The sequence below is a fragment of the Pongo abelii genome, chromosome 23 (genome assembly GCF_028885655.2).
Source record: "Pongo abelii isolate AG06213 chromosome 23, NHGRI_mPonAbe1-v2.0_pri, whole genome shotgun sequence".
NCBI classification, from domain to species: Eukaryota; Metazoa; Chordata; class Mammalia; order Primates; family Hominidae; genus Pongo; species Pongo abelii.
In genome coordinates this window covers 47,003,541-47,016,781 of record NC_085929.1, presented here as the reverse complement: position 1 = coordinate 47,016,781, position 13,241 = coordinate 47,003,541, and the positions used below count along the sequence as shown (strand labels likewise).

Below are 13,241 nucleotides of genomic sequence, written 5' to 3'. Positions count from 1 at the left end.
CTTGTGAGAACTCAAATCAGAAATGGGCACAGGAACTGGATTACATTTCTGTGCTCTGAAATCCCACAGAGTTCATAAAAATACATTTGTTGCTTTTGTGTATACATGTGTAAATTACATTTTATTATGGAAATTGATATTAGTGAAATTGACAGCTTTCTATGGTTAAAGATTATCCTGTAGGTGAGCCAAGGTTCTCTGTTTTTCTGATTTCTCTTATTCATTCCCTATAATTTCAGCATTTTCGTTCTCATTAAGACTTAATATTCCTGAGGGTATTATTGTGAATGTCTTTGTTTATGTTAACTCCATACTTCAATACTTCATGTAGTTTTCTAAGTAATAACACCTTCAGTATGTGTTCTAATGAAAATTTTAGCAGAGCACCTGCCCTTTCTGGGTAGGTAATTATTTTTTTTGTTATGAACTTTTCCTATGCCATTTGAATTTCTGTGATAGATAAGGGCTTTTCATTCCACTTGGCACACATTTATGAATGCTGTCATGTATGTCAGACACTGAGCAAAATTTGAGAATGCAGGGGAATTTTTTGTTTGTATGTTTTTGGTTTTTTTTTTTTTTTTTTTTGAGACAGAGTCTCACTCTGTCACCCAGGCTGGAGTGTAGTGGCACCATCTCAGCTCACTGCAACCTTAACCTCACGCATTCAAGCAATTCTGCCTCAGCCTCCCAAGTAGCTGGGATTACAGGCATATGCCACCATGCCCGGCTAATTTTTGTATTTATAGTAGGGATGGGGTTTCACCATGTTGGGCAGGTTGGTCTCGAACCCCTGATCCACCCACCTCAGCCTCTCAAAGTGCTGGAATTACAGGTTTGAGCCACCGCGCTGCCTGGCTAGAATTAAGCCACGCGGTAAAGAACAGTAATGGAGGCAGGCACAGGTGCTGGGGGAACCTAAAGGAGGGGTAGTTAGCATATCCATGGAGGCTGTGAGAAAGGTGGGGAGAGTTCCAGGGATCAGACAAGGCTTTATGGAGAAGGCAGCACCTTAAACTGAATTTTCAAAGAGAAATAACAATCAGTTGGTAACAAGGATGGTTTTTAGTAGAAACAAGGCCAAAGAGAAGGAGCACAGTGCTCAAGTACACACTACCACCTGTGAAATACTCCTGTCAAAAACTTTAACCTGGGCTGGGTGCGGTGGCTCACATCTGTAATCCTACCACTTTGGGAGGCTGAGGCGGGAGGATTGCCTGAGCCCAGGATTTCAAGAGCAGCCTGGGCAACATGATGACACACCCCATCTCTATAGGAATTTAAATATTAGCTGAGTATGGTGGCATGTACCTGCAGCCCCAGCTACTTGGGAGGCTGAGATGGGGGGATCGTTTGAGCCTGGGAGGTCGAGGCTGCAGTGAGCTGAGATCACTCCACTGCACTCTAGTCTGGGCAACAGAGTGAGACCCTGTCTGGGAAAAAAAAAAAAGAAGTGATAACTGTGAAAATTTGAACACCGATTGTTTAACTGATATTAAGGAATTTATAAAATTTAAGTGTGAAAATATTATAGTTACGTTAAGAAAATAGTTGTTGTCGGCTGGGCGTGGTGGCTCGTGCCTGTAATCCCAGCACTTTGGGAGGCCAAGGCAGGCGGATCACGAGGTCAAGAGATTGAGACCATCCTGGCCAACATGGTGAAAACCCCGTCTCTATTAAAAATACAAAAATTAGCCAGGCGTGGTGGTATGCGCCTGTAATCCCAGCTACTCGGGAGGCTGAGGCAGGAGAATCGCTTGAACCTGGGAGGCGGAGGTTGTAGTGAGCAGAGATCGTGCCACTGCACTCCAGCCTGGCTACAGAGAAAGACTGTCTCAAACAAAAATACAAAAATTAGCCGGGCATGGTGGTGGGCGCCCGTAGTCCAGCTACTTGGGAGGCTAAGGCAGGAGAATCGCTTGAACCCAGGAGGCGGAGGTTGCAGTGAGCTGAGATTGTGCCACTGCACTCCGGCCTGCGCGACAGAGCAAGATTCTGTCTCAAAATCAAAAAAGAAAAAAATTGTTAATAACTGCCAAAACTGTTAAACAATTTAAAGCTAGGCTGGGTGCGGTGGCTTATGCCTGGATTCCCAACACGTTGGGAGGCCAAGGCTGGTGGATCACTTGAGGCCAGGAGTTCAAGACCAGCCTGGGCCAACACGGTGAAACCTCATCTCAACTAAAAATATATATGAAAATTAGCCAGGTGTGGTGGTGGGCGACTGTTATCCCAGCTACTTGGGAGGCTGAGGTATGAGAATCACTTGAACCTGGGAGGCGGAGGTTGCAGTGAGCCGAGATTGTGCCACACTGCACTCCAGCCTGAGTGGCAGAGTGAGACTTTGTCTCAAAAAAAAAAAAAAAAATGTATCCTGCAGTATAATGTCCCTTTAGAGTGAATTAATAGAGACTGTAGATCATATCAAATTTGTGTTGATTAGCTAGTTAGGATTAGAAGCAAAGCTTTTGTTCTATTGGAAATTAAGATCATTATCTCTCATTTCCTTGGTGCTGTTAACTTGAAGTCATCTTCATTTGTGCAGAGCCCTTGTTAAAGTTTACTTTAGTTCTTTTTCTATGAAGTGTTACTAATTTGCACAAAAAATAATGGAACTGAAGCTTTCACAGGGGTTCAGACTTTTAGAACTGTGAAATTTGTTTTAAAGTCTGTTTTCACAATGAATGTTGCTGTGCTAATACTCTTGAGAGTAAATGCAAAATCTTAGCAATTGGGAAAGATTACATTGCTTCTTGTTTAATTTTTTAAAGATTACTGTTTAAAAAATTGTTTTTCTTTTATTTAGCTCTTTTTACCTCAAAGTGCCAATGAGATAGTGGGTGTGGAATTGCTAAGAAAAAGTCAAATCAACTGAGATGTTATGTTTATTTGTTGTTCCTATCGCATGACTCTCAATATCTCCTGTGGTGCTGGAGTATTGACACTGTGGCATTACATGCTCTCTTCTATGGCGAACAGTTTTGTCAGGAGGGAGACAGCCAGCCCTCTGCCCTTCCTACCGTCTTCTGTGCAGGAATCTTAAAGTTTATATTTATTTTTCTGTAAATACCGAACTGTGAAAACTTGTTTCATTTGAAAACCCTCATTACTAGAGAGACAAAGTAAATTTAACAAAGACCAGGTGTGGTGGTTCAAGCCTGTAATCCCAACACTTTGGGTAGCTGAGGCAGGGGGATCGCTTGAGCTTAGGAATTCAAGACCAGCCTGGGCAACATGGTGAAACCCCATCTTTACTAAAAATACAAAAGTTAGCTGGGTGTGGTGGCATGTGCCTGTAGTCCCAGCTACTTGGGAGGCTGAGGTAGGAGGATTGCTTGAACTTGGGAGGTTGAGGCTGCAGTGAGCTGAGATCATGCCATTGTACTTAGTCTGGGGGACAGAGTGAGACCTAGTCTCAGGAAAAAAAAAAAAAAAAAAAAGAAAAGAAAAAACCTCTCACACAGCAAATTATACAGCCCACATAAGGACCAAGGAATGACTCAATCTTCTCAACCTTTTAGGGATGCTTTTCCCTTAGTTGCTAACCTTTGACCAGACTGTCATGTAGACTCAAAGTTGAAATTTACCCGTTTTTCGTAAGTCAGTTTGAGAATTTGGTTGCCAGAAGGGGCCAGTGAGATGCTTCTGCTTTCCCAGAGCAGCATTTAGCCCACACTGGCTGCTACTCATTGCCTGTTGAGTCATTCCCACAGTTCTATATAGAGCTTTTCTGGCTTTTCTTTTAAACATGATGTTCTTGGAGTGAGAAAGGAAGGAAGTTTTTCTCTCTTGTACTGAGTCTCCCTCACCCCAAATCTGCATTGCTTCTCTTTACTAATAACAAAATATAGCCTTCAGTCATTCTGAGACTATTTTTTCTCTTAAGGTCTCCTAGTGCTTTTATTTACCATTTGTTTACTATGTAAGCATTAAGGTATTCGCTGGGCTATTGGCAGCAGCCAGCTTTCACATACAGGCTGATAGTTAACCAGAAAGATTGAAGAATTCTAGATAAACACACCAAACATGGATTCTTAGTTTCCAACTTTTAAAAAGTCAATCAGATAGACTGAAAGTAATCTTAATATCATTGTTATGAATATCAGTTAATGAAAGGTGCTGTGGGGAGTGGTGGCTCATGCCTGTAATCCCAGCACTTTGTGAGGCTAAGGTGGGCAGATCGCTTGAGCCTAGGAGTTTGAGACCAGCTACTCAGGAGGCTGAGGTGGGAGGAGCGCTTGAGCCTGGGAGGTCGAGATTGCAGTGAGCCATGTTTGCACCACTGCATTCCAGTCTGGGCAACCGAGTGAGACCCTGTCTCAAACATACAGAAAAAGTAAATAAAATCAAATAACATCAGTATGCTGTCTATTCACAGACCATATGTCTAATATAGGCACAAATAAGAGGCTCTTTTAGGGGACTGACAGATCTGAAAGACAGATTACAGCTCCGGAATGTATTCAGATGACTTTTTGAAACAGATATTTTAATTGGAGTGGGGGTGGAGAAATAGTTGAGCTTCTGTAGTTAAATGTTCAACTTCCTTAGCCTGTTATCTATAAATACCACAGATAAAAAAAGCCGTTGGAATTCTTTTTCAGAAAATTTATGCAGCTTACATTTTGTATATATGTGTTTATATGTGTTTAATCTTCTTCCCCACCTCTCATCAATGGGTCAGTAATTGGACTGCTTCTTTCATGAGCTTGAGTTGTTTGGATTGTGTTTAATCTGTTCCACTAAACTGCATTAACAGCAGTCTCTTACAATAGGATTTTGAACAAAACCTCGTCTTCTCTTCTTATAAAGAGAGGAAAAAAGCAGTTGATCTGTTTTCTGAAAGTCTCTTTATATATGTCTCTCCCCTCCCCCAGAGAGCAAGGGGAGGAGCTTGCTCACTGTTCTAACCACACTTAGTATGTCTTAACTGGAGAGCTTTTTGGTTTCCTGTCGGCAGTAATTCAAATCTGTGTCATCTTGACTCGCCTGAAGGGTGGATAAATTGGTAACTGCACTGAGAAGGGGATATTCTCACAGTCTGATTTGAGCATAAGGCATCAGATTGAATTTGTGAAAGCTTTCCATAGCCTTTCAAGACAGCTTTTCTCCTGTGACTTTGACTTTCTTCATTATATTTGTGGATTTTTGTTTCTGGAAGAATCCGTCATGACTCTACTGGAACCTGAGATGTTAATGATGGCAGTACAGTCAGGTAATTCCCATAAATCCTGATTTCCTAACTTGCTAATAATTTCCTACAAATCTTATTTGCCATAGGCTTCTTTAAAAAAAAATTGGTCATATTTGTACTAGGAGTGGACAGAAATGGGGAGGAAGAAATGTACTGCATTTTCAGTATTTTATTAATTTTTCTCTTATTGCAAATTCTAGTTATTCTGACAGCTTTGAATTAGATGCTTACTGGTTTTAAGACTATTCAGTTGGGGAGACCTGTTTGAGAAAAAAACTATTTGTCTTCTTTAATCAAGTGTTGTATTGTCTGTGGCACTGTTTTAAATGAAAGACAATTAAATTGCTTTGCTGTTTTATACATTGTTGTCCTTAATCACTAGTCTAGACTCTATGTTTTTATGAAAGCATCTTTAAATTTTTTTTCTTAGCTGTTCTTTCTCGTTTGTGGTATAACCTTTCTGTACCATCTTTTGGTTCTGTGGAAATGCCCTTAATAACACATAGGATTAGGACTAAATTTTGGAGATGGGTAAGTTTGAGCAAAGAGTCAGTCAACACAAGGCAGGATTTTTGAAATTTTATCTCTAAAAACAGTTTTCCAATTCAGAGTTTTTAAAACACTTTTAAAAATATAGTTAGTTTTCAATGGTTTCTTTTACTTTTAGTGTTTTTACACTTGGAAGTCAGATATCTAAAAATAGGGAATGTTCTTTTGCTATTTTTAGATCTCTACTAAAATGTAATCTGTAGTGTTTTTTTGTTTCAGAGCATATCTTAAAAGATTCAGACAAGTGGCATTTGGGGACCTCTTCCCCATCCACTGGCTTTCACTCAAAGGAAAATAAGACTTCTTGGTTCTGGCAGATACTGTCTCTGGCAGAATTGGTCTCACTGTTTTCCTTGGGGAGCATTTTAGGTAGTATGTTGAAAGACACAGATATACATCAGTTGAAGACAGGATCAGATGCTATCTGGTTAATAAAGCTTATGATCAGGGAAGGGGCAAAGAAGACAGATACCACTACCATTTTGTTCTTTCTGGTTTTACGAATATGACCATAGTGAGTCATTTTTTATGCATATAGGCTATGTGTTTCAGGTTGCCTTTCCTTTTCCTCCTACAGATCTATTGAGCTTTGTGTTCTAAACAAGATAGTGTGCTTATCTGAATGTTTCCCATCTGTCTCTGATGAAAAAGCTCCCAGTTAAACTAATTTGGATTTATTTATTTTTCCTGTCTATTCCAGTTCTCTGCTATGTGTGGGCAAGTGCCTATTTTATCTTGAGGGGTAGATTTTAGCATTTGAACTCCCTCCCTTTTTAAAATCACCTTGTTACTTACAGATCATCTCAGTCCAGTAACTTTTCTTTATAAAGGTTAAAAGATTGTTTGCTTTCTTCTCAGGTAGTCTCAGTGTTCTCAGCCTTAAGAGGGAAAGGGACATACTTAATATTTTCTTGTCTTGCCTGCTAAGAGCTGTTTTTCCTCCGTCATGTGTTGGGCAGGGCTAGCCACCCATCTGTTGGACCAGCTACTTAATAAAACTTTCAAAGGATGATAGTAGGTGAAATGAAATTGACAAGAGTGTTGGATGCAGGTAGAATGAAAGGTCTGCCATAGCATGTTTGTGGACTTCTTTCTTTTGTTTATGTTCGTAAAAGTGGAGAGACTCTGGATATAGAAAGGCTAATAGCAAACTGATATCTCCAGTACCTGTCTCCTATATGATCAAAAACATTAATAATGTGTTGGTTTTGCCAAATTGCTACTGTTTTGTTCTGAAGTGCTGTAGCCGTTAGCCGGATTGTAACAGTAATATGACAGCTATATAGTAAAATACTGTCTTTCTTTATGATAGGAAATGAAAAAGCATCTGTTACGAAGCCTCAGTGAACTAAAAGCCATTCTCTGAAAAGTCAAGACCTTTGGACTTTACAGTAGATAAACATGAGCCATAGATTTTCTAGCAATAGAATATTTTAACCTATATGAATATATGCTTTATAGGTGAGACTGCTATTTAATGAGAGTTTTAAAGTAACTAAACCTTGTTGACAGAATTCAGGATGGAAAGTTCTACCCTAAATAAAACTTCAGGATATTGAATATGATAGCAAAGTTCCAGGGTATGTTTTATATTTATGAACAATTTTCATTTGAATATTTGGAGCTTGGGGGTTTTGGTGAGACATGTTCATGTATGTTATATACAAACTTTAAGGCCTGGCATGGTGGCTCACACCTGTAATCCCCACACTTCAGGAGGCTGAGGCAGGAGGATCGCTTAAGCCCAAGAGTTCAAGATCCCATCTCTACAAAAAATTTAAAAAAAAAAAAAAAAGCCAGGCATGGTGGTGCCCACCTGTAGTCAGAGCTACTTGGGAAGCTGAGGTGGGAGGATCGATTGAGCCCAGGAGGTCGAGGCTGCAACAAGCTATGATCATGCCATTCTACTCCAACCGGGGTGACAGAGCAAGATTCTGTCTCAAAAAATAAAACTTTCATCCTCCTCACTGCTGGTGGTCTATTACTGGTCCTTTGGAACCAGCCAGATGTATATGTCTTCCTAATTAGATCATTAGCTTCTCAAGGGCAATATATTAATCTATATATTGGCTTCTGATACTGGCACATGGTACTTAGTAAGTATTTTTGAATGAATGAGAGTGATGAAATTTGGATTGTCATACTTTCCCTGATAAGTATAAGCTTTTAAATCAAGATTTTATCGAAGTATTTTGAGATCTGTTCTTATATTAAGAAATGAATCTTCTACCCACCATCCTGTATTTTAGCCAATCCTTGTCCAAAGCAGATGTTATTGAAAAATAGCTTTCAAAGTTGGAATTCTTCTGCATCTCAGAATGTGCAGTATGCCATGTCTGCCTGTGATGTTTATTGCTGAATCTAAGTGTTCTAATCAAACCACAGTTAGAGCTTTTCTCACTGCTATGGAAACATATCTGAATCATTTTGTTTAGATAATTAATGATCTAAGATGGACTTTATGGGGCCCTGCGTGGTGGCGCATGCCTGTAATCCCAGCACTTTAGGAAGCCAAGGCAGGTGGATCATTTGAGGTCAGGAGTTCAAGACAAGCCTAGCCAACATGGTGAAATCCCATCTCTACTAAAAATACAGAGATTAGCCAGGTGTGATGGTGCATGTCTGTAGTCCCAGCTACTTGGGGGGCTGAGGCAGGAGAATTGCTTGAACCTGGGAGGCAGAGGCTGCAGTGAGCTGAGATTGTGCCACTGCACTCCAGCCTGGGCGACAGAGCGAGACCGTGCCTCAAAACAAAAACAAAAACAACAACAACAAAACAAATAAGATGGACATTGTGGAATTTCTGAAGCTAAGTCTTAGGGAATATTGGGGCATGGTACTGACTCTGGTGTGTTTTAGAATGGAGAAAGGCCGAGGCTAGGACTTGGCCTTGACAGCTAATGTGTAAGGCTTTGACTAGACAGGCCCTAAGGTGTATCCGTCCAGTGCAGTCCTCTTAGTTCTAACAACAGCAGGACAGAATTCACTTGTAGAGAAAACGATTGAGGCAGTTCCTTAGGTATGCTTTGGTCCCATGACATAAACCTGATCTTAATGAGGCATAGTTAGGGAGTCACTTTGTTTTTTCTCTCTCTGTCTTGTGCATGTATGTATGCACACTCACACATTTGTCCATGCACAGGATGTCTCTGGAAGGACCACAGAAGCTGGTAACACTGGCTGCCTCAATAAAGGGGAATAGAGAACTGGGGGACTGGGGTGGAAGAGACTTTTTGTTGTTATTATTATTAGAGTACTCCATAAATGCCAAAGAATATATAAAGTATTATAAGATTTGATTAATGCACACCTACTAACCAGCCTAAGAAATACAGCACAACTTATACACTGAAGTTTTCTAAGTGTTCTGTTTGATTTATCCTTCAGAAAATGCTTTTATTTTAAACTGTGTACTTTAAAATCTTTTTGGTTTTATACCACATACATGTTATCTATTTGAAAATATTTGTTTTATTATTAAAAATATTTTTTCAGCACTTTGGGAAGCTGAAGTGGGCAAATCACTTGAGGTCAGGAGTTCAAGACCAGCCTTGCCAACATGGTGAAACTCCATCTCTACTAAAAATACAAAAGCTAGCCGGGTGTGGTGGTGGGTGCCTGTAATTCCAGCTACTTGGGAAGCTCAGGCAGGGGAATCTCTTGAACCCGGGAGGTGGAGGTTGTGGTGAGCCGAGATCGCACCACTGCACTCCAGCCAGGGCGACACAGCAAGATTCCATCTCAAAAAAATAAAAATAAAATACTTCTTCAGTCCATTTAGTCTCTCTTTCCTTGATATCTGTGTACTTAAAATTCCTGCATATTTTTTTTAACTTCTATTTCCCTAATCATTACAGTTTGTTTCTGCACTGTATGTTTTAGAATAGTATGGGTCAAGAGGGGAGTGGCAATTAATAAAAATGAGGTTAAAAGGAAGTATCATAGGGCAGATTGTGGACAAATAAGTTTTGCCCTTTTTGATAGTATGTTAACTCTTTAAGGAAGGTGCCCCATTTGGGTTCACATCACTCAGAGGTCTGTAGAACTGATGAAAAACTCCAGATTGCACTAGCAATACCTACTTTTTGGATCTCTTAATGCTCTAAATCTTTTGGCAAGGGCTACAGTGGAAGAAGAAGAATTGTCTTGGAATACATTAACACTAATGATAGCTGATGAGCTTTTAAAAAATTGCAAAAAAAAAAAATCTCATCATGTTTTAAGAAAGTTTGCAAATTTGTTTTGGGTCACATTCAAGCCATCCTAGGCTGCAGGACAGACAAGCTTGCTCTAAATATTAATGCGGCCTTTAAAAGAACATACTTTTTTTTTTTTTGAAGTGGAGTTTCACTCTTATTGCCCAGTCTGGAATGCAATGGCACGATCTCGGCTCACCGCAACCTCCACCTCCCGGGTTCAAGCGATTCTCCCGCCTCAGCCTCCTGAGTAGCTGGGATTACAGGCATGTACCACCATGCCCTGCTGATTTTGTATTTTTAGTAGAGACGGGGTTTCTCCATGTTGGTCAGGCTGGTCTCAAATTCCTGACCTCAGGTGATCCGCCCGCCTCTGCCTCCAAAAGTGCTGGGATTACAGGTGTGAGCCACCGCGCCTGGCCACTTTGTTTTATATTTAAGGGATTTTAGAGTTTGAGAGAAACCTTAGGTAGAAAATTCTTGCCCTCCACTTTAAGATGAGGAAATTTATCCATTTCAAAGAAACCATCAGAGACCTCTAATATATGAGATTGTTTATAATTTTTCCCAAAGATCTTGGTTTTCTTTGGGCTTTTCCATTGCAGGATTCTGTCACTACTCAGAATGACTCACATCTTAGGAGGTGGAGATAAAAACCAGTGCCTGGGTATTCACCTTCCACCCGCTGGGAAGTGGAGTCAGAATGCGACAGGCCTCATAATTCTCCAGTGGACCTCCATCTTATCTTACTCTGTATTCCCTGGTCTTGGTGATCTCATACTTTAATGATGATCTCAGAAGACAGGTAGGTAGACAGACAGCTGTTGTCATCAGTATTCTGGCCTACATCTTCCGGCCCCTTCTGTGACTCATTGATTTATCTGAAGTCCCCTTAGAGTTAGGACGCAGATCAAAGAAATTTGATTTCATTTGTCAGTCTTCATCTTTTTTTTCCTCCTTTTTGTTTCTTTTTGGATGAGACAAGCTGTCAAGACCAAGAACTACAGTTTTAGCTTTATTAAAACAGTGCCAAATTAAATAAAGACGAGACTTATAAAGTCTTGTTTTTCTGGAACTTCACTTTTATGATTACCACATGCATTTTTTTTTTTTAAGATGGAGTCTCGCTCTGTCACCCAGGCTGGAGTGCAGTGACGCGATCTCGGCTCACTGCAAGCTCCGCCTCCTGGGTTTACGCCATTCTCCTGCCTCAGCCTCCCAAGTAGCTGGGACTACAGGCGCCCGCCACCATGCCCGGCTAATTTTTTTTGCATTTTTAGTAGAGACAGGGTTTCACCGTGTTAGCCAGGATAGTCTCGATCTCCTGACTTTGTGATCTGCCCACCTCGGCCTCCCAAAGTGCTGGGATTACAGACGTGAGCTGCTGCGCCTGGCCCACATGCATTATTTTTTAAAAAGATTTTCTTTATAACAACAAGGAAAATAATGCTAAAAAACCACTCTGCCATCAATGACAAAAAAAGCTCTCTTTCTTTGCCTTGCACTCGTCAAGCTAAAGGTCAAGTATCAGGCTGAGCTCATGGTATCCGAGGTCTGGGGCATTAATCTCATGGCAAAGTCGCATAAATGGCTGATGGTGGCAGTATGGTGAGTATAGAGGTCCTAGAAAAGAGGAATATGTGACAACTACATAGTGCAAACAAGCTCAATAGTGAAATTTTTATAGTCTGTCATAATTTAAAAGTATTTGTGTGTGTGTGTGTGTGTGTATTTTTGAGACAAGGTCTTGCTCTGTCACCTAGGCTAGAGTGCAGTACTGCGATCACGGTTCACTGCAGACTCAACCTTCCTGGCTCAAGCAGTCCTCCCATCTCAGCCTCTCGAGTAGCTGGACCACAGGCATGTACCACTGCACCCCAATATTTTTTTTTCTCCTCCCCTGCCCCAATAAGTTTTTTATTTTTTGTGGAAATGAGGTCTTGGTGTGTTGCCCAAGCTGGTCTCAAACTCCTGAGCTCAAGCAGTCCTCCCACCTCTGCCTCCCAAGGTGTTGGGATTACAGGTGTGAGCCACTGCTCATAAGCCTCTCAGCCTTACGTATATTGTTTGATCTTCACAACAACTTTTTGCAGTGTCTGTATCTTCACAATTTACAGAGGAAACCGAGGCTCAAAAGCTTAAGGACACACAGTAAGAGATGGAACAGGTGTTTAATTCAGCTTTTTGAGTTTAAACATGATTACACGATCCATTTAAAATTAATCAGGTCATATCCCTCCTTACTCAGAACCTGCCAGTAATTCTCATTCACTGAAAAAGCCACAGTCCTTATACTCGTCTACAAAGTCCCACATGAACTGCTTTGTAACTCTGATTTTGTCTGCTTCTCTTTCTCTCCCTTGCTTCTTTTGCCCCAACCGTATTGGCTTTGTTTGTTGTCTCTGAGCACCTTAGCTCACATATCAGGGCTTTTGTACTTGTTATTCCTTCTATTTAGAGCACTTTTCCCTGAGTAGCCTCATGGCTTGTTCCTGCATCACCTTGAGATTTTTGATCAAATGTTACTTTTGGGCCTGTTATGGTGGCTCACACCTATAATCCCAGCGCTTTGGGAGGCCGAGTGGGGAGGATCACTTGAAGCCAGGAGTTCAAGGCTAGTCAGGCATCATGGTGAGATGCTGTCTCTGTGAAACAACAACAACAAATTAGCCAGGCATGATGGCATGTGCCTGTAGTACCAGCTACACAGGAGGCTGAGTGGGGAGGATCAGTTGAGCCCAAGAATTTGAGGTGGCAGTGAGCTATGACTGTGCCACTGCACTCCAGCCTGGGTGACAGAGCAAGACCATGTCTCTTAAAAAAACAAAAACAAAAACCAAAAAACCTTGCTTTTATTTTCCTTCATACCACTTATTTGACAGAATAGATAGTTCATTTGTTTATTGGTTGTGGCTGTCTCTTCGTAGAATGTAAGTGCCACAAGGAGGATTTTTTTTTCCTCTTTGATTTTCTCCCTTGTGTATAAGAATACTTCGTACATCGTAAGCACTTAATAATTGTTGAATGGATGATTTAGCAAAATCATTAGGATATTTTTTAGGTTAAGTATGTTCCTGAGACCATGCCTTGTAAATATTTGTATAGCGTACCCTAACTGAAGAGGCACTACAGTATAGCGCATTGGTTTTCAGTGTGGTCTGAGGACCCCTAGGTGTCCTTGAAACATTTTCAGTGGATATGAATCAAAATTTTATGTATTTATACTAAAATGTAATTTCCCTTTCTTACTGTTGTTCTTTCATAAGTGTACATTGTAGTTTTGGTTTTTTATTATTTTTATA

General features: G+C 40.7%; 1 protein-coding gene across 4 annotated transcripts in view; it reads left to right on the top strand.

The window, feature by feature from the left end:
* Positions 1 to 13,241, top strand: part of MRTFA (myocardin related transcription factor A) — a 216,579-nt gene that overhangs the window by 89,859 nt on the left and 113,479 nt on the right. The window contains exon 1 of one of the 4 annotated variants that reach the window (XM_054543508.2): positions 647 to 5,215. The exons of 2 other annotated variants lie outside the window; for them this stretch is intronic. In XM_054543508.2, the coding sequence (XP_054399483.1) occupies positions 5,170 to 5,215 (46 nt within the window). In that variant the 5' untranslated portion in view covers positions 647 to 5,169. Of the gene's footprint in view, positions 1 to 646; positions 5,216 to 13,241 lie in introns of those variants that run through there. One more of the 4 variants, XM_009234411.4, reaches the window with a different exon arrangement.